The sequence below is a fragment of the Lygodium microphyllum genome, chromosome 26 (assembly GCF_053477565.2).
Source record: "Lygodium microphyllum isolate KBCC chromosome 26, Lygodium_microphyllum_v1.1.10, whole genome shotgun sequence".
Lineage (NCBI taxonomy): Eukaryota > Viridiplantae > Streptophyta > Polypodiopsida > Schizaeales > Lygodiaceae > Lygodium > Lygodium microphyllum.
Genome location: NC_141160.1, coordinates 76,070,071 through 76,091,712, shown reverse-complemented (window position 1 = coordinate 76,091,712; position 21,642 = coordinate 76,070,071). Strand labels below are relative to the sequence as shown.

The 21,642-nt window shown below is 46.2% G+C and overlaps 1 protein-coding gene across 1 annotated transcript in view; it reads left to right on the top strand.

Moving 5' to 3' along the window:
* Nucleotides 1-20,710, top strand: part of EMB2762 (CCAAT-binding factor) — a 48,959-nt gene extending 28,249 nt beyond the window's left edge. Inside the window, exons 3-15 of the mRNA XM_087667978.1 lie at nucleotides 5,365-5,435; nucleotides 5,561-5,622; nucleotides 5,721-5,763; nucleotides 5,926-6,044; nucleotides 6,739-6,803; nucleotides 6,905-6,991; nucleotides 16,722-16,780; nucleotides 16,934-17,108; nucleotides 17,197-17,370; nucleotides 18,225-18,399; nucleotides 18,526-18,583; nucleotides 19,525-19,630; nucleotides 19,702-20,710. Coding sequence (XP_087524104.1) covers nucleotides 5,365-5,435; nucleotides 5,561-5,622; nucleotides 5,721-5,763; nucleotides 5,926-6,044; nucleotides 6,739-6,803; nucleotides 6,905-6,991; nucleotides 16,722-16,780; nucleotides 16,934-17,108; nucleotides 17,197-17,370; nucleotides 18,225-18,399; nucleotides 18,526-18,583; nucleotides 19,525-19,630; nucleotides 19,702-19,980 — 1,473 coding nt within the window. The 3' untranslated portion in view covers nucleotides 19,981-20,710. The remainder of the gene's footprint in view (nucleotides 1-5,364; nucleotides 5,436-5,560; nucleotides 5,623-5,720; nucleotides 5,764-5,925; nucleotides 6,045-6,738; nucleotides 6,804-6,904; nucleotides 6,992-16,721; nucleotides 16,781-16,933; nucleotides 17,109-17,196; nucleotides 17,371-18,224; nucleotides 18,400-18,525; nucleotides 18,584-19,524; nucleotides 19,631-19,701) is intronic.
* The last annotated feature ends 932 nt before the right edge of the window (nucleotides 20,711-21,642 follow it).

Below are 21,642 nucleotides of genomic sequence, written 5' to 3'. Positions count from 1 at the left end.
GTGCCTCGTTCTTGATTTCCTTTTTGAAGATATATGAAAATAGCCACGTGGAATGTGCGAGGAATTTGTTCTTGCCATAAGCAACATGCCATGTGGACTGTCTTGCATGAGAATCAGTGGGATGTCTTGTGTGCGGTTGAGCACAAGAGCCACGGTGAAGCAGGAAAAGTTGTGGATTGCCATGGGTTTCGTTTGTTTTATGCAGGGACACATGCTATGTACTATTCTGGTGTGCTTATGATTGTCCATGAGAAATACCAGCCTGTTCTTATTAAAAATGATGTACAGGGCCGCTTTGTGGTAATCGAAGTTTTATTTGAAGGAGAGATCTTATGGTTGCTGGGCCTCTATGCTCCGAATGACCCTTCATCCCGACGAGATCTTTGGAAGACTTTGCAGGCCTCCATGTCACTTGGCAGAAGGGGTTTTTTGATGGGGGATTTCAATATGTGTGTTGACTCTTCTCAGTCCACTTTAGGGCATTCGGTGATGGATGCTCCGGAAAGCTGGGTGTGGAATGCTTTGCTCTTGAGGTACTTAAGCAAGATCTGTGGTCTTGGCTCCACCCTTCTTCTACAGGGTTTACTTTTCATTCCGCACAATATGCAACTACATGGTCGCGGCTGGACCGAATGTATATCATGCAGGATGATGATTTTCTTCCTGAGATGCTGGAAATGACAGTCTTGCAGCAATATGCCTTGTTGGACCATTTCCCTCTCCAGCTTGAGATACTTGCCCAACCCATTGCACCTTTTATGCAGTTGCTGGATGGACTTCCTTTACGTTTCAACTCGTCTTATTTGAAGCATCCAATCTTTCAGGGCTATATGTAGCAATTGATCGAGAGGTTTTTATTGGAATTCGCCTCTGAGGGCTCGACTTCCTTTGAAAGACTACTCTCTAATGTGCAGCGGGTTGCTCGGTAGTATGGGATCCATCATACCTTTATTTGTCGGAGGCGTCGACACGTAGCGGAGGACTTACTGGCTTTGGTTCGTTCGCTGCTGGTTGACACCCCACATGATGAATTTCTGCTGTCACTAGCGATGCGTGTGGCTGATCTTATTAAAGAATTTCAGTTGAAATCTTATCAGCAGGCCAAACTGCACAACTTGACTGACAATTTGCAAGATAGTGCTTGTCAGACGCATAAGTTCTTTCGCGCCTTGCATGTTTCTCCGGCTCGAGAAAATATGACTAGACTCCAGGATTCAGAAGGTCGAATGATCATTGATCCGCAAACCATTGTCAATATGTGCATAAATAATTTTCTGGATCTTTTTGGTTCTTCTCCGTCGCCTTCTGACCAGGTTACGCATGCACGCTTTGTCTTCTATGATTTGGTCCACCATCCGGTTCCACTTGATATGCAAACTACTTTGGAGGCAGATATTTGAGAGAAGGAGCTTATGGATGTTTTGTTACACCTGCCTAAGGATAAAAGTCGTGGTTGGGATGGTCTCACCAATGAATTCTTTGAGAGCTCGGCTACCCAACTGGTGAAGCCATTGGCGGCTATGTTTTAGTAGGTTTAGGAAACAGGGGTCATGCCTTCCTCATGGAAAGAAGGCCTTATCAAACTGCTTCAAAAGGTTCTTTTACCGTCAATGTTGCAACATTGGAGACTAATTTCTTTGATGGGTTCGATGTATAAAATCTTTTCCAAAGTGCTGGCGAATCGGCTCCACAAGCACCTTCCAGCTATTGTGCATCCTCTTTCAATATGGTTTCATTAAGGGCCGCAACATTCTGTATAATATCTTAAATGTGCAAATGGCTATTGACTACACAAGGCATTTCAGTCAGGAAGTGGTATTGATTCAATTGGATCCGGAAAAGGCTTTTGACTATTTAGATTGGTCGTTCATTGCAAAACTTATGTCTGCTATGGGTTTTGGTAATCGGATGTCCCGCTTGATCTACACCATTAGTGTTGTGGCTTCTTCGCGAGTTATGCTCAATGGTGGGGTTACAGAGCCATTTGTTCTTGCAGGTTCGGTGAGACAGGGTTGCCCTTTGAGTCCTCTCTTCTTTGCCCTGGCGACCCACCCAGTTCTTTCAATGTTATCTTCAATGGCAGCTTCTACTCAGCTGGCCAGCTTGTCTCTTCCTTTGGAACAGCACTTCATTAGCCAATCTTTGGCTGATGATAGCTTTATGATTTTACGTGTGGACAAGGACAACATTTGCAAGGCATTAGATGTTTGGACGCTCTTTGGTCATGCTTCTGGTCTTCGTATCAATGCCTTCAAATCAGCCATTCTCAGTTGCACGGAGTCTGATTTACAATCATTGGGCTAGCAGGGTCAGGTGGTTCCCCGTGGTTCCATTGTCAAGCATCTTGGGTACCCGTTGGGTGTTGATGTTCGGCCAAAGCAGCTACTGGAGTGGATTTCACGGAAATTGGCAGCTAAGTTTATGTATTGGAAGTCGCAAGCGTGGCCCTTCCATGTCCGCCTCAAAGTGGCTCAGACAATTATGCTGCCAATGCTCACATATTTCTTGCCATTGCTGCCGTGGACTCCTACTACTTTGAAGGCTCTCACTCGTCCCATTCGTTTCATGTTATGGAAGAAGGATTCATTGCACGCAGGTATTTCGTGGATTTCGTGGTCACATACATGTACCCCCAAACGCCTGGGTGGTGGAGCTATTTTGGATGCCGAAACTCATATGTTGGCACTTCGTTGGTCTATCTTTCGCGCCATGTGTGTGGATCATCACCCGTGGGCCATTATAGCCCGTTATTTTCTTGAGGACATCGGGCTTCGGCATGGCAATACCCAACTTCGGAGCTCCTGGTGGCATGTTCTTAATGCAAACTCTCGGTTTTCCAATCCGTCCTCCTCTCTGTTACTGCATTTGGTTGGCTCCTAGAAAGTGGTGCTCCAAAAAGCACGTTGGCATCCAGCGGAGGACCGCTTTCATACTAACTCTTTTCAACTGGAATTGTTCGTAGTCTCGAGATTACTTTCATGGGAAGACAAACATGAGCTCAGAACAAAATTCAATCGCATGGCCCGTTGGGGTGTGACTTCAGTTGCGGATGCCACCCTTGCAAGTCGTAATGTCCTCACATCGTTTCGTTCTGCCAGGAGGCTTTTCAGAACCCCGCGTGGATACCGTGATTTATGGGAATAGCTTCTGTTAGTGCTTCAGAGCAGGCAACCCTTTCCTGCCCTTGCTGTGGATCGTCCTTGGCAGGACTGGGCCCTTGCAGGTCGGTCGAGTCTGGAAAAGGCCTCTGCTAATCAGGTGTATCATCTTCTGATTAAAGATCATCAATGGCTGGGTGTCAAAGCTAATACTGTATGGGGATTGAGGAAATCTCAGTCATGGTGGAAGGCAACTGTGATGGAGGGTTGGTTGAATAAGACACCTTTCAAATGTAAGGTCTTTCTTTGGGGGGTGATGATTGGTGGTCTTTCTCTTGCCTCGGGCCGTTCCAAGCGGGGAATCTCGAACGGCAATTGTTTCTTCTGCACCACTACTGTGGAATCGGCCCGACATTGATTTATTTCTTGCCCGCTCGCTAAGAATATCTGGTGGCTCTTGTCACGGGTTTGGCGTGTGGTGGTGGGGTTCTCACTAACCCCTTTCGATTGGGTTTTTGTGCGCCCAAAATACCCCACACCACAGTTACATATGAAGATTTTATTCCACTTTTTTCGATATTGGGGATGCTAGCACAATTGGACCACTCGGAATGCCTTTCTTTTTGATTTGGCGGCTGATGTACTGAGACACATTGCGAGGCTTAAAGGTCTCTTGCATTGGGAGATAGATCTCATTCGGCACTCGGACTTGCTCCCTCGGGAGGACTTACTTCCCTGGCATAAGGCAATTTCCTCTGCGTCTTTGCCATGACTTGTGTAACTTTTTCCTGGCTTCGTAGTGGGATTTTCCACACGTTGGCTTAGAGCCCTCGTGTATCTTGTAATCATGTAAACTTGTACCTTTTTTTCGTAATTAATACAATTACCTTTTAGGAAGAGAGAGAGAGAGAGAGAGAGAGAGAGAGAGAGAGAGAGAGATGCGCGATGCGTGGGTACAAAGAGTTGTACTTCTCTTAGGTTTTTGTGATAGTTATTGCTAAGGGTGTGTTCACACTTGAGCACATATAAAAGGCACGGTGGCCCATGGCCCTTTATTCCCAACATGCTGTAATAACATGTGTGATGATAATTAGATTAAAAAACAGCAGCAATATGTGCTGTAAATAGAGTTGTAGAGCTGCCTTGATTCCCCATGTAGAGAGGAGATTGATTGCTGTCTTGACTCCATACACGTTATCAGCTCATGCTTCATGGCTGAAACCTGCAATTTTTGTAACAAAGAAGAGAATAATGGATGTCTCCAAACTTGGGTTGTTTAAATGAGAAAGAAAGAGATCCCAACTAGCCTATTCAACTTTCTAAATGAGTCATTAGTTGCTTCTTAATCAAAACATTTGAATTTTGATTAAGGGCTAGTTATTATGGCTGGGTGCTGATTGATCATGAATGACCTGCTCGTTGAGCGGAACTTAAGCATCGGTCTTGCTTTACAACTTGAGCGAGCTGCTTATTGGGTGAAATCTTGAATAATCGTCAATTCTAAGGTGCAAACTTTCAATTTAGTGAAAGTTTCACATTGCACCTTGTTCCATTTGCCATGTCCTTCTACCATATAGCTTGCACACTCGTGCACTACATGCCCCGTGTCAAATCCTTTATTGATGATGCAACAGTCACCATGCCAAGGGCTAGGGGTACCAAAATTAAAGTTCATTATAATCAACATCTTGGTTGACTTCAATTAAATCATCAAGTCCATTTCTCATTCAAGTGACAAATCCTTACATGGTCTCAACCTTTTCAACTGAACTATTGATTTAGAAGATAAAAATGTTCAGATTTTCTGTACAATACAGGATGGTTACCCCAGCTTCACATAGGAAAATACAATAATGTCTTAAAGTTGAATTCAGTTCAAAACAAGCCTAATTGTGAGAACTTCACTGAGGCATGAGATCTACTTTAAACTCCCAATATGGTCCAAATACATTCAGTGATAATATCTAGAAAACTGCTTTTTAGATTAATGTCTGATAAGCATCCATGAGATCCAAACTTCTCTGCCCAGGTTGACTATATGTGAACCTGAATCATATTCATACCTGTCCTCATTGTTAACTGACTATCTTTTAGTCTGCAAGATGAACACCATCTTTTTAGTTTGCAAAACCAATGGAAAGAGGAGAATGTTAGGTTCTTTGCTTTAACAAACCTGGATAAGTCTTATGCATCTCTATGACCTACTTTCCCTGTTCTAGCTTGATGAATAGACTATATCCTTAATTTATAACATTGTTGAATGCAGGTGCTTCAAGAGTCGAAGAGCAACATCATTGAGCATTTTGTTGCACATTATTTGAAGTATTTTGATGTGTGGTAAGGATTTAAATGCTTGTTTGTTCTTTCTACATGACACATCTCTCTCTAGCTGTTTAATCTCTGTTGAACTTTAGGCAGTGTTTCTTTATTTCAAACTAACTGTTAAGGACTATATCTTTCAGCTGTTACACTTGTGCCAACTTGGAAAAAGTAGCAGTTGAAGGATGTGGGCTCCAAGACAAAGGTCCTCTACCTTCTTATAGTTGCCATATAGTTTTCATAAGAACCTTGCATTTGCATAGCATGGCATGGCTAATCTTGAGATTTTTCTTGGCTGTATAGATGGAGGAACAATTCTAAATGATAGTGGTACAGTAGACAAAAGGTACATTTGTTCTTCATTTGAATGAATGAAAAAAGGGACTTCACAGGCTTCAAGGACAAGAAAAATGTGATTTGTTTATCAGATGTATATTGGTTATGTTCACTACTTCTGATGTGAAGCAGTTGAAATATACTCAACTTGTGGACTTTTGAAATATTCCAGTAGTTTGGAGTTGATTCTGTGCAACGTTTACGACATTCTTGCTTGCTTGAGCATCCCCAAAAAGAGTGGCAAGAATGAAAATGCGGAACTTGAGAGCTGGAGTAAAGGGACTTTAAATGGTAAGTTCAAAATAAGTTGGTTCTTATATATATAATATATAAGTTGATCTCATTCATCACCAAATCATTGCCAATGCAATCAAACTGGTTATTGCAAGTTTGTTTCTAGCTATCTAATCCAGGTGGACCTTGGATTAGCATTACCATTTTGGTGTTCAAGTTGAGCAGATCTATTTACCTTAGGTTTTACAATATCAAACCAGGGGCCAGGACTCTTACACCACTAGAAAAGCCTTGAGATCCTTATGATCTTGAGAATAGGAGTAAAGGGACTTTGAATGGTAAACACTAGAATAATTTGCTTCTATTATACTTGTTAATCTCAATTATAGCCAAATCAATGCCAATGCAAAAATGGTGGTTCTATGTTTGCTTCTGGCTATTTAATCCAGGTGGATTGTGGATTAACAGTACTATTTTGGTGTTCAAGTTTGATTAGATCTTGTTCCCTCAGATTTTATAATGTTGACTCAGAACTCCTACATGACTAGAAAAGTCTTAAGATGCTTACTAGAAATGTCTTAAGATCCTTAATATAACAACCCATGTTGGTTATAGTTGTCAAAGTACTGTTGTAAGTATTGTATTCCAGTAATATGTAGCTGCCCCTGATTTGCTAGGTGAACGGTTCATTCAAACATTAAGAAATTAAAGTGTGTATTCAGTAACATGTAGTCTCTGTTTCAAACTGCAGGTGATGAGAGGCCCAGTGCTGCAGCTGAAGTTGGTAAACCCAAAAGTGTTGATACTACTAGGAAGGCAAGCAGGGCTGTTTTGGTCTCAATTTTATATCATGTGTGGATCTGTAACTGCAGCTACATATCATTTTCTTGTTTATTGAACATTAGTCCCTGCTGCAGAAGGATCTAAGGAAGTTGAAGTCAAAAGTCACTAAAGCATGGCTTACCTTGCTTCGTCTTCCATTACCTGGAAGGATCTATGAAAAGGTGCGTTCAAGAAGCAGGATCTGTCTATTTTTCTCCATATGGCTGTTAGCTTAGTATGCTGCTAGCTTTGAGGAAGGTTTCCCCTTTTGGATGGCTGTTTATTTTGATTCTCCATTTGATGGTGGTTAGATTTTCCCAGTGAACATTCATTTAATAGGTCCTTTGGGGAACAGCTTAAGTTCTCATCAGAAGGATATGTCCCACAACTTCTTTATAGGATAGGGGAATGACATACCTATGTTAATAAGTTGACTACATGGAAATGGATGAAATCATTGTATCAGTTTGTCACTACTGTCCCAGATGCTTGTCAGATGTCTTGCATTCAATTTTTTGTTCTTTTCCTTTTCTTGAGATGGGGGCTGGATGTTGAGCTACCTAAAATTACCACTTAAATGTCCTATATTCCTCAACATGTTCTATAAAAGGAGGACTAAGTTGCATTGCCATTTTCATTCGTTGATCCTTCATTCCATCCCCTGTGCTAGCTCTTCCTTCCATCACTCTCTTCATCATCTTCATCTCATCCTCCCCTTCTTGGCTGCTGCCCTGCCCTTGGATGCTACCTCCCTACCTTGGGAGGCTGCAGCCCATTGCTGCAGGCTGCCACCCAGCCTTTTGGAGCTGCTGCCCTGTCATCTGGAGCTGTTGCCTGCTGCCTACACATCCTCTGCCAGCTGCTGTTCCTCCTACAGGCTGCTGCCCAGTTCTTGACCATTACCTAGTGCTGTTGCCTGCTCCCATGCACCTTGCAACCTGCATCTACATATGCAGCACCCCTACTAGCTGTGTCTTGTCATCCTGTTGCTGCTACATCCATTAGAAGCTGTCACCAGGCTGCACACAGTTGAATTTCGCCATCCTCAGCCCCAGATATTTTGGTGTTTCAACTTACAGCCTGCTGCTGTGTCACCTTCAGCCATTTTCTATATCCAGCCTTTCTGAACCTGCTGCGGTTGACAGTCCCCTTTGTCTACGCTGTTGCCAGAGTGGTCTGCTTGAGATTCTGCATCAACTTTGGTGGTTTACTTCTCCCATGTGATAGAATGGCTGTTGGACAGCCTCTGCTCCTTGAGTGCACACTCATATCTCATCCCTCATTACAGCATTCTTCTTTGTTTGCATTCTTGTCTAAGTTCACTGCGTGTTAGTCATGACTTGTGTTGATACACTTTGTTTTCTCTGCAGACACCAGTGTATCCTCACAGTGAACACATTTGCCATTGAATTTTTCTGTGGACCGATTTCATACTCTCCTGTGGCTTAAAATTGCTTAACTGGATAAATATTCTGAATCCTACAAGCTGATCAGCTCTGGTTCATTTCTTTTTTACTTCTGAAATTCTGTCTCATATGTTCTGTTTCTTTCCTTTTTGTTCTATGATCTTCTGTTCTGCAACTGAGTTTCTTGTCAATCCAAACAGACTAGCAGCCTCAAGTGCTGTAGTCTCCAGAGTTTCCTGTTGCTAAATGAACAGCAAATGGTCATTAGGAGGAGATGATTCTGCAAACCTAGACTTTTAGATTGAGTTGTGTATTTTCCGCTACTAGTCCAGTTCCAACAGTCCAAGTTTAGTTTCAGGATTAGTTCTAACCACTTCAAGGACTCTAGCAGCTCAGGAGCTATTGGCATATTAGGTTAGATTAGGAGTCCCCGCAGTCCAGTAGTAGTTTTGGTGAGTATTTCAATTGATGATGATGTACACTCTCACGAGAAGAGTGATATGCTTTGTTCCTGTATATGAAATTATTGCATTTTTCCAGGCATTTTATTGGAGATGATGTGATTCAATGATTTAGCAGCTTAGACTGATCTGAGTTACCACCCAAAGCTGTGTTTACACAGCTGAAAGAAAAATTTCGCATGTGAGAGCTGTTTCAGATTAGTGTACAGCATGATGAACACTATCTTTTTCCATTCTGAGCCTGTTGTCTTTTTTTTTTTTTTTGCAAGTAAAATGTGGCTGATTATATTACTCAAAAAAACTGATTACAACAGAGTGCTCATGCTCAACAGGGTAACTGGAGCTGATGCAAAGTCACCAATACATCATGTATACAAGCCTCTCAAGGCGGTCTAGGGCGGATGGGGGCAAAAAGCCATTTGGGGGGGGGGGGGGGGGGGTATATCGCCAAAAGGGGCTGCCTGCTTGCATCACAAAGAACAGGCCCTGGCCGCCCCAAGTACGCATGAAGTGACCACGGAGCTCCTGATGAGCCTTGGACTCGCCCTACACCTGATTCCATCGGCCGCGGAGGGAATAGATGATGGAGGTCCATAGCTCTGCTAAGGTCACAAGTGCTGAAAGTCTATCTCCGCCGAAAGCCACCTGGCATCGCATCTTTCAAATATGTCATCTAGTAAGACTCCCTATGATCTTCCATATCTCCGAGTGGTCTGCTGTGGGCTCCAGTACGTGGCAGATGGGCAAAGCCTCTAGACGGACCACTGCGCATGACCCTGCCTCGATCATGAATATCGTGTCCTGCATCCCGGTCTCATACAAAAGGTGACGGCCTTGGCTGACTGCCTGCCAATAGAAAGCTTCCCATGAAATACACCCAAGGCTGGGCGCTATACGTCGAAGGATATGACATGCTCCTCTCCACACGAGCTGCGCCTCCTCACAAGACCAAAGGCAGTGCTTTGGGGTTTCTAGAGGCTGCTGTGTGCAGCGCTTACAACCTCCCTCCTTCTGCATCTGGGCAAGTCAGCTTCCCACTACTAAGCCTCCATGTGCCACCAGCCATAAAAAATACGACACCCTCCTCGGCCTCCAGCTATCCCATAGGCGGCGCTAGAAGGTTCGTCGGAAGGGCTCCGTGATGCTATGCTCTGCCCAGTGCCGGCTCCGTGATGGCGCCCAGTCCATATCCTCCTGCATCAATACATGTGTGCCAATCCTGGCGGTAAACTCTAGGAACTTGGGTGGCTTTTTGGCGACCGTAGGGGACCGGCCATAGCCACTCTCCTGGATCCCACTCCAGCACATCAAGTGGTCTACCCTCCCAGATCCAAAGGCGCCACTCCTTGAGCTCCTTCTAGAAAACATAGGGGTCTAGTTGCCAAGTCTTCCCCTGAAGACCTACCACCCGAATCCTCCTTCATGAAAGGGTGGCAATCCCCTCATCCTTTTGCTCTCTGACGTCCCCCCTCCTGAATGGCAAAGGTCCTCCTCTGGGTGGCGCCACCCACTCTACCTACCACCTGAAGAGGGATGCCTGCTGGAGAGAACCTAGTTGCCTATACCTCCTCAGTCTCTATCGGCTCTCGTATCGCGGGGGCAAGCCACTCCGGAGGTATTGCTACGTCTATCTCTCTTCTCCCCAACTCCACTCCTCTTGTGCACCCTGATACTTGCTGCAACACCTCCTCGTCCGCCATCTTGTACACCTCCCGCCATGTCCTGATGGAACGAGCCGGGCCGGGCTCCCACCCAGCCCACTGGATATGGGGGCGCTTACCTATCTGTGCCCCTTCCCTATCTTTGACTTGGAGGTTCCAGATCACCGGCTGACGGTCTATTTCCTCCTGGCAACTTGGGGGGCTTTGGATTAGGGCCTTATGGAGGCCCTGCCACACGCAGAGTAGGCTCCATGGGAGAGGTGATTTGGGGGGGTGATCTGGGCTGAAGTAAAGATAGTTTCAGGGACGGTCTCCACTCACCGCTAAGCCTCGGTTAACAGTCTTGAAGGCCCTCCTGCAGTAAGATCTTCTAGGTCTGTCCGCATCGTGTGAGACCGCGGACAATTAGCTTGCCCAAGTGGGCCATACTCTGATATTTTGGGTCTATGATCCCAAGCCCTCCCTCTGATCGATGTCGTATGATGGTCGCCCACGCCACCTTGGCCTTGGAGTCTTTGGAGCCATCAGACCCAAACCAAAGGAAATTCCGCACTAGGCGGCGAAGTTGGCCTACGCACGATGAGAAGTACCAACACAAGGCAATGTACCAGGCCGTCACTAGGACGACCTGGTTAACCACCAGGGCTCGACTGGCTAGTGAGAGGCGAACCGTGCTCCAGTAGGTCAGTTTTCTCCAAATAGAATCTAGGACAGGAAGAAATTGCTGGGGAGGAGTGATGTCAAGTTCCACCTGGAATCCTAGGTATCGGACAGTCTGCTCTTTGCTCACCCATCTAAATCCCAAGTGGACGCCGCACTCTGTGCTGGAGTCTGGGTTTGTGAGGAAACCAACCGACTTTCGTACCCGTTGCAATGCAGAACACATCAAGAGCCAGCCTCATCCTCTCCAGCTTCACCTCGTCGTCCTCTATGTAGAGGCCTGTGTCGTCTGCGTACTCTGAGTCTAGCAACTCAGTCTCCTCTCTCATTGGAAGTCGGAGGCCGCATAGTCCGCTCACATGTGACTCGAGGAAGTGAGACATCGCCTCTGCGAAGAGTAGGAACAGGTATGGGGCCAGGGGACAGCCCTGTCAGACTGATCTCTCCAAGCCGAAGCTCCTCCCCTCGCCTTCCGCCTATGAGAACCCTGCTGGTTGCTGATCTGTACAGGCCAGAGACCCCGCGAATCCAAGTGTGGGGGAATCCCAACTTCACCATGGTGCCCTCTAGGAAATCCCAGTCCACCCTGTCATAAGCTTTCTCGAAATCCAAGAGTAGTACTGCCAATCTCTGCCCACTATGCTGAGCCCACTCTATCGCCTCAAAGAATGTAAATACATTGTCTAGGATGCTCCTATCCTAGACAAAGCGTATTTGTGTGTCATGAATGATATCTGGAAGCACATGGCGTAATCGCCTATCAATTATCTTTGCCAGAGCCTTATAGGCCACTGACAATAAGGTGATCGGTCTCCACTGGGAGAGCTCCAACCGGTCTCCCCCTTTGGGGAGAAGACTGATAAGGCCTGCCGAGAGCCTCCCTGGTATCTGTCCTGAGGTAAAGATCTCCTAGAAAGCCCTCAGTAGGGGGTCCTTCACCACATCCTAGTAGGTAGTGAAGAAAGCCTTAGAGAGGCCATCCTCCCCCGGGCATTTCTGACCATCTTGTGTATGGAAAGCCTCCTCTAGTTCCTTTTCTGTGAAGGGGGCTAGGAGGGCGTGTCCTATCTCTTCTGTGACGAGGGACGGGGTGTGATCCCATACTTGCTGTCTGCATCTCTGTCCTCTAGTTGAAGCTGTCTCCTGCTGGAAGAGGTGCGTGTAATAGTCGGTGGCAATCTCCATCACCTCAACAGGGCTAGAACGGGTCCTCCCATACTGATCCCTAAGGCTGCGTATTTGCTCTCCCGCGGTGCGGGGCTGGTGCACCTGGAAGAACTCCCTGCACATCGTGTCCCCTTCCGTGCCCAAAAGGCTACTAAAGAGCAGAAAGAGAACTCCGAGCGCCTATCCTCTAGGCCAGCAATGGCTGCATGTGTGCGCTCCTCTTGTGCGTGGAGGGTGGGGTCCCCTGGTGCCTCCTGCAATAATCTTTGCGTGGCTACAAGGTCCCGCCGGAGTGCTCTCTCCTCCTAGTACTGTTGCCTGGCTTGTACGGCTGCCTCTTGGCAGATTTTGCTTGACTCGGCTAGGACCTCTGCAACGTCCTCTGCTATCCTGTCACTCTTGACCCACTCTCTGGTCCAAATCTGCTCTATTTGTCTCGACACCTCCACCCTCCTATAGATCGAGTCTGGGATCCGATAGGATCGTGTATCTAGGGCGGATGCTGGGGATCAAATGCCAGGAGAACCGGATAGTGATCGGATAACGTGGTGCTTGCCAACTACTCAATCTGGCCTCCACGAGAGCCTCCCCACTCTGCCACATAAAACCTTTCCAACCGCTCCAGCAAGGCTCCACCTAGCCGCCTGTATCCCCAGGAGAAGTCCAAAGACCTCTCCCTCATGTGGAAGGTAGGGTCTTTCTAGGCATCATGTGCTCCGACTGCAAGCAAAAAAACCTCCCACGCCTCCTGCTCCTCCCCAGCCATGCCCTGGTAGTTTCTTCCTCTGCCGTGTTCGTCCTCCAAAGCCTCCAGGTTGTTGAAATCTCCTCCAACAATCCAGGAGTCCACATCTGGGAGTCCAGCTACAATCTCCACCCAAAACCTGCTGCATGCCCTAACCTTCGTAGGGGCATAGACATTGAGGACTCCAATACACGAGTCCCCAATATCCAATCTGATCCATAGCACCCTTCCTGCCACTATCGTCCCGTGGTCTCATACACAAGTGGTGAGACTCGGGCCAATAGAGGTGCATACGCCTCTGCTCTTGCCGTGGGCACCTATGGCGTGCTCTCCGTAAGTATGCGAGCTGCCCGAAAGTACCTTCCCAACCCGTTGAGCCTGGGCGAGGGTGAGCTTGTGCTCCTACAGAAGCAAGATGTCTATCCGTCCGGCAAGGGCAGACTGCAACTCTTGCCGAACAATCAGCTTCCTCAAGCCACGTGCCCCACTGTAGTGGAGATTGTTCACATTCCAGGATGCAAGATGTAAGCTCATGGGGAAACTTGTGACTGACCGAACAAGCATCTATTCGGTGTGGATGCTGCAGATGAGGAAGAGAGACTGTGAGGCATACAAGTGCGTTTTGTCGTCGGTCTAGATGGTGAACTCCAGTCCCCCATGGTGGCCCTCGGCCGGACCATAGGGGTGATAGATGCTCCAGGTGGTACTATCAATGCATCTATCAGCCATGCTGAAAAACGCGACTCTGTACACTGGTAGAAGCGGGCCGCCTGTGCCGGGGGCCACTCGATCATGTCCCTCGGCGCTCTCCACTGTTGGGGGGCTCGGAAGATAATGCTCAAGTGCGGGATGTCGGCGCTAGCCCACCAGTTAATGTCCATCATGCAACCTGGCCACTGTTGTGCAAACAGTGCTAATCCTTCATCTCCCATCCACTGGGAGATGTGATCAGCCACCTGACTCTTCAACTCCTCCTCAATTTGTGTAGTCGTCCACTCCTCTGAGTAAGATGATTGAAGAAAAAAGGCGTAGTTTGGTCCATCCGGTGGTGCTACTAGGTGGACCTTGCTCCTCCTTGACTTATGAACCACGAAGATCCCCACCTCTAGAGGTAGTGGGAACTCTCCGCGCTCTGCAACTCGTAGGTAGGACCATGGGCCACTACGGAAGAACTCTTGTGGCAGCAGCTATGCCTATCTAGGGAAAGTATGGCGGGTGGCAGGGGAAGATGAGCTGGTGGTTGTGTGGACGGGGGGAGACTGTTGGTGTGTAGAGGAGGTAGGTGTGTGTGGCTCATCACCTCCTGTGGGAGGGGGGGGGTGGGTCTGGGGGGCTCACTTGAACCGGTTGCGGATCAGGGGAGGGTGCTCGGTAGGGGGGGTGATGGGGGTGAAGAGGATCGAGATATGGTGGGATGGTTGGAGATGCATAGCGGGTGTGGGGGGGGGGGGGGGGTTGGTGGCCTTGGCAAGGGGGGGCTGTGGGCCAAGGTAAGTGGAGGGAGGGGGGGCATGGGATGTTGGGGGGGGGGGGGTGTGTGAGTGAGAGGCTTGTGGGAACTCAAGCAAGGCAATCTGTGGCGCATGTGGAGAAAGTGGGGGGCTGCGGTCTTGTCGGGTGGGGTGGACAGGGGGGGCTGTGGAGTGCTTTGTCGAGAGGGGGCCGCTCGCCCACCAGCACCTTGCTGACGAGGCTGGGTCTGAGGAGCTGGTTGTGCCTCCCCCCTTCCGTCTCCCTCTTTGTCGCCTTTGGACCCGTGTGAAACTGTCAGCGTCCACCTGCAGACCTGTGGGCGGAGCCGCCTTGGCTCCGAAACACGTACAAACTACTGCCTGATGCCCAACCAAAGTCATGGTAGCGCATGCGCTGCCCTGGTTGCCCAGTTACAATGACTTGTTGCCTAAAGGAGTACCTGCCTGCTTCAATCTCTAGGAACTGTGGGATATTCTTGACCTCTTTCACTACCACCCGTACCTTTGGGACCCCTACAGCTGTCATTGCATCCGCGAAGGATGCAGGAAGGACAGTGCCGAAGAGCCGCCCAAAGTCTTTCACCAATTGGCGGTACTCAATCGCCAGGCCGGGGAAAAGAAGGGTGATCGGGTGCCGAAGAAACTTGTTGTGGAGTGCAAACGCCTCCACAGTAAAGCCACTGTACCAAGGGACCATGTATATGACCCCCTTCATGGATGCATATGGTGAGTTGGCGAGTAGCTCGCGAGCTGCGTCTGCCGAGCCGAGGTGGACCATGAAGATCCCTTGGCCCGATAGGACCGCCTCCATGATCTGCGCTGTGCCGATACGCAGCGTGGAGTGAAGCCAGTCCCGAAGCTGGGCCCTGGCTGGGGAATGTCATACTACCCGACCATAAATCGATGTTTCCATTAGCTCCAGCTCTTTAGCTCGGACGGCTAAGAGCTGCTCCTTAGAGAGGACTACGCGCAAGGTGTTCGACTGGGGGGTACTCGGTGAGTGCCGGCGTCTGACCATAGGTTTCCATTGCGCGTCCCTTGTGGGAGAACCTACCTATCGCGTTGCTGTGCTACTGGATGGGGAGTTGCTTCAGGGGGAGGGAGCAATTGGAGGGGGAAGGGGGGGTGTCGATGGCGAAGGGGGGGGGGGGGGGGGGTTTCTGTTTTGGATGGCGGTGGTGTTGCAGCCTGATAGCGGGCCAGGCCTCCCGGCAAGACAGTACTCGGGGTGCGGGGGGTTGGGAGGGGGGGAAAAGATGGGGGGGGGGAGGAAACAGGTAGGCGCAGGTGGAGGGGGCAGGGCGGACGCAGGCGGCGTGCAGGGAGCTGGCGAAGGCGAGAAAGATGGGCGCTGGTGGCTGTCGATGGCGCTGGCGCACAACGAAGCGACGGGACGGGGCAGGCCGGGGCACAACGAACAGATGGGCAGGGGCACAGCGATGCGACGGGCAGGAGAGCTAGCATTCAACTTTGAGCCTGTTGTCTCATGTGCGTGCATGTTCTTTCATGTATGCAATTGAGGCTCTTAGTAGGATTGTGACCTCTGCCACATGAGCAGTGGGTTACAATTGGCCATGTCTATTGTGAGAGATTGGTGAAATGATGGGCTAGAGTATCCGTTCTCTTCTTGATGTCATTGTGACCTGTTCCATCAAACTGCCAGTTTTGGGATTTCATAGTGCTGATTGGAATAGTAAACAGTTTATCCATGTAGCCTCTTGATAACCTTAGATACTAAGGCCTACATAATGGTCAAAAGCAAATAATACAAGGAGAAGAGCACAGCTTTTCTGTACATTCTTTGGGTCAAAACAGAATTGTCCTGTTTGTAAATTGTGAAAAAGTGGTGGTTTTTTTTATTAGGAGCAGCCAAAAGGAAAGTCATGAGATTTCCGTCTTCTCAGAAAAATAGCAATGTTCTGATGTGTGGTGCTGTTCCTTGTCACTATACTTCAGCCAATTTATTTAAGATCTATTTGCAGTTCTAGATCCCCAAACTCTCTGTAGTCAATTGGTTGGAGTTGCATGACTGGTTGGTATGATGTTTTGCTGAAGTTGTTATATGTATCACTATGATGGGATGGAATGTATTCTTTCGTGGGAAAGTATCATGGAATAAGTCTTCTTTTACACTAAATAGCATATGCTAGTTTTAGAGTGGATAAGGAAAGTTATATATTTTCTTCTTTGATTGAACTGTCCACAAAGGAGCATTTTCTTGTAACTTCCTAAACTAGTACAAAAGGTTTAAAATAAAAAAGATATCATATTCATGCAGACATGGATTTCTCTTACCAATTGGAAGGCGACAGCATAATGTGGTTTGGTGGTCTGTTTTAGGTCTTGGGACACATGCACAATAAAATTATTCCAAACATTTCAAATCCTATTCTTCTAAGGTATTGCAATTCGATTGTCTCTCGTGTACTCTTGTTTTGCTTTGTTCTTTTTTCTTTTTTGGGGGGGGGGGGAGAGGGTTGGGGACAAATATTGACTACCTAAGCCTTTCTGTGTGAGGAGGGATTTCCTAACGTATCTCAATTTTGTAACAGTGACTTTTTGACCAAATCCTATGATAAAGGAGGTGTAATAAGTGTTATGGCTCTAAGTGGTCTCTTTTTACTCATAACTGAATATGGACTGGAGTACCCAGAGTTTTACAGCAAGCTGTATGTACTACTAGAGCCTTCGATTTTTTTAGCAAAGTACCGAGCGCGCTTTTTTGAGGTATTAAGGAGGTCTGTAGCTTTAGCTACCTGAATTTAAATAGCTAAAATAGGGCCTGAATTGTCTCATCTTTTGTGTTCTAATACAGTTACTAGATACATGCTTGAAGTCACCGCTTTTGCCAGCTTACCTGGCTGCTGCATTTGCCAAAAAGCTTGGTCGGATGGCCCTCACATCGCCACCTTCTGGGGCACTTATTGTGATTGCCATTGTGCACAATCTTCTTCGACGGCATCCTTCTATCAATTGCCTAGTACATGGAGTAAGACTCAAAATCTCTGTTTCTCTGGTTAAGCTGTATTCTGGAAGTATTTGTTGCTCTGTTGTAGAGTCAGTACATGCAAGCCATAAGCACCGTCATTATCACTATGTGGGTACATCTTCCACCACTACATTCACCACTACTATTGTTACTGCTACCACTGCCTGGGCACTGCCACTGTGCCGCTGTCGCTACCTCTGCTGCTGCTATCTGAGGTTGAGTCTCAGCTTTTGAGTCAACATTGCAGAAGTTTAAGATAATTGGAGGTCAATTTGGGAGTAGTAGATTCTAAGTGAAAAATCTCTCCATTGGAGAATTGGCATTCATTGTTTTGCATTCGCTGGAAATTTCTGGCAAGAAATTGCCTGCTTTATAAGACAGGAGGTATGGTGTGCCTTTACCACCTAGTGCTGTCCTGTGCACAACTACCCAACTCAACCCTCTTCTTTCTTTTGATTGTTCTCTTATTAAGGTGATTAAGGGGAATAAGCAGCCATGCATTGACTGCTGACACCGCCAGTACTTATCATTGCTACACCAATGCCAGATTCGGATCCATATCATTAGTGTTGTCTTTCCATGGGGAATTTATGATATGCAATACATGTGCATCTGGCAATCACTTGTATGCAAAGTAACAATCCTTGGAATGTTATAATTTAATGGTAGCATTGCCAATGAGTGATGTGTAATGTTTGGAGTTCATTTATTTGTTAGGTTTTCTTGTTTGCTTAGTTTAAAGTCTATAGAAAAGCGATCAACAGTCTTCCAAAATGAGTTAGGAGCTGGAAATACTTTCGTTGCTTATTGAAACAGAAGCTAATGTGAACAATGCTGTACTTGGAAAATATCAGGATAGTGAGGTTGCTGAAGCCGAATGTAAGCCTGATTACAATGCAGATGTATTGAAGAAGAAATTGAGGGAGCCTAATGCTGATGGAAGCTCAGGGATGCTCGAAACTGCAGGAAGAATAGGACTGGATCCATATGATTTTTCTGAACCTGATCCAGCCAAATGCAATGCTCTTAGTACGTTTAGAAAGAACATGCATGTGATTACAAGATAATTCTTATGCCAAATGGAGCTGACATTCCCAACTTGATAGTGCTGTATGCCATAAAGTGACTCGGTGAATTGATTATTTGTAACAACAGAAAGCTCATTGTGGGAAATGGACACACTTCGCCACCATTATTGTCCAGCGGTATCCAGGTATTTTATTACCCTCTTATCCATAAGTTGTTCCCATTTTCAGTAGATGCAGATTGGATATTGTAATAGTTGACAGGATTACAGTTAAGCTCCAAACATCTGAAGAAATGTTCTGATTTAACTTAGCTCAACAATGGCTTGTCCAAAAGCAATGAAGAGAGATTGAATTGCGGAGCTTCTTCTGCCTATTTAACTTGGCTCAATAATGAGACTTGTGCAGAATACAATATTTCAAATGAGCAGAGATTGAATTGGAGAGATTGCTCTGAAATGTAATTGGTTGCTGGCTGTGCTGGATTCCACACCAATATCCTTAGCATCTAAGCTCTGCATTATATTGCAATTTGAAGTAATTTGGTAATGCTGTTGACTGTTCCTACAAAACAAGTCTTGAGCCCAAGAGAAGCATCCCTCTTGGTTGGATATTTTGCTGTCTTATTCAAGGATATTGGCCAACCAATTGTGGCCACAGGCCATCTGCACATTAGGTTTTGACTTGACACATAACATGCTTTTGCCAATAGAAGTTCTTGGGACCAAAGTGCGATGGCATATTCCCCTTTATAAATGCACTGCAGCAGAGTTAAAGGCATACCACATGGGCTAATACAAACATTTTCAGTACACGATGACTGCCCCACATGGGCTAATACAAACATTTTCAGTACACGATGACTGCCCCGCTATATGCAGAGAGAGGTTAGGAACGGGAGATGGTGTGATATTAAGGCTTTCAAGCTACGGAGAGTAAGAATGATTTTACTGGTATTGGGCAGTGGATCTCTTGCCAACCCAGAGGCATTTGTTCAGAGGCATTTGTTAGAAACCTACCTAGATCTTATCGGTTCAATCATCCAACCATTTGTTGCCTGCATTTCTTCTTCGGCTTTTTACAGGAAGTGATGTCTCTGAAGGAATTTATTCTTACACTCGTTATGCAGATTTGTGTTGTCGCTGGAGGCAGATTTGACTGTGAGAGCAAAAACTACAGAACTTGCAATCAAGGATTTCAGCTCAGGATCGTATGCCAGTATCTTTGCTGAAGAGGTATTGCAAGAATGGTTTGGCTTACTTGTTGCTGCTGGAAATTCTCTTACATAGGCTGTGCACTCTTACAGGTTGGCAGGAGAATGAAGCAAGTACCACTGGCATTTTACAAATCCATACCTACTACACTTTTCCCAAGTGTCTCAAAAATGGAAGCACAAGAATTGATGGATTTTCCAGGTTGGACCTTCAGATGGGAAGAAAATGTTCCGAACACAGAAGGAAATAGCGCTGGAGATTTGCTGCAGGAACACAGCTCTACTAAACCAGATTTAGTAGAGATTGAGACTTACAAGGGGCATAAGAAAGAGCAAACTGTACATCCCCGGAAGAAAAAGAAGATCCGTTAAGTACTGTTTAGGGCTGTCTCACGTTTACAATCTGAAAACAGATGCATAGGAGGTCAAACCAGAGTCTTCTACAAAAGAAGTTGCCAACCTTGCTGTGAATTGTACTGCATAGAACTCAACCTTGCTTCTTGACTTGCAAAAAGGGAACTGTTGAGTATAAGTGATATCCCTGAAGAACTGAGATATGTTATGCAACCAGTTTCAAGGAAACAAGAAAATTGTCTTGCAGTTTGCCACCTTGGCAGCAAACTGCAATTGGGTTGATTCATGCATGGTTCCATTCTCAGACATATATGTACTTTCCAACAGTGTACCAGCACAGAAAATACAGAGCCTACATCTTTCAGAGACTTTCTGTAATCCTGATACTTTCATACAAATTTTATTTGTACAGTTTTGACGAGAAGCACCTTTGATCTTAGGTGCTACTGCCTTATTTACTCCAACAGCAATTTGGCACCTGTACTTTTGTACAGAACATAACCATTTGTAGCATTTGATATGTAGCCCTTCTTTATCAACCTGAAGCAGGTGTGCAGTTGGCCTTAAGTTTGTCCTCAAATGCTTCTCTCAACCAAAGTCATGTAACAGCATCTTGAATAGTGGACTTCCATGGTTGAAATTGTGGCACCTTTTATCACTATGCAATATTGCATTGAATGTTAAGAGAGACTTTCTAAATTTTGGTCTCAGTAGGTCCATTCTACCTAATGTTCGAGAGTGACCTTATGACATTAACGTCTAGCCTGTCCTCCAGCTTTGTATTGCTTTGGAGCAGATTAAGCACATTTAATAAGAAAGAAACAACTGCATGACTGCTATATTGGTTGACAGTTATAAAGTGAGCTTCTTTTTCTTGTATTGGCATTGATTCAGGAACATGACATTGCTATTCTCTCTCTCTCTCTCGGAAAATAGTGGGAGGATCAGGTGGTTCTTGTAGTCATAATGTATGTTTTTGGCATGCACGCTTAAAGTAGATCAAAGCATTCTCCATTTGGTCAGACTAAAACAGAATTCTCAATGGCTTCTCCTCGTGTCACATGGACTTAGTGATGAGCCATTCACTCTAGCATGGCTTCAGTCTAAGGAAGAAAAGTTGTTGGCATTGCTAATGAGGTCTCACATTTGTGCTTTCGCTGATTGGGTTTCTTGAAGGAGTTACAGATGTGTCTATTATGGAGTTGTTGAGCTATTAGGGAGGCTGTAGTAAGAATTTGAATTTGGAGATATTTGGAGGTTGAAGTTGTTCAAGAGGTGTTTGCAAGCAAAGCCCAATTTTTTCAGAACTCTTTAAAGTTCTAGCTAGTGTGCATATTCGATTGCAAAGGTCTTAGTCTCTTTGAGTATGTACTCACACTGATTGCATGATTGATCGTAATGAGAAGCTAGAGGTTGCCACAAAGAAAGCTTAAATTTTGTGAAGTTAAGTGTTTAGATAAGGGGGAGCACTTGAGGCATCACATGAAGTTCCTTAGCAAGGAACATGGAGCCATATGAGACCTTTGCAAATTTGTGTTAAGCTTTATGTGATTGGTGGATCCATGCCTTGATCCCATGAGGCATGATGATGGTAGAGATGACAACTTGAGGTTGTGAGGAGAAGCTATTTCAGAGGAGAAATGTGTTTGTGGAGGAGTCAATAGTGCATGAGGTTTGTCT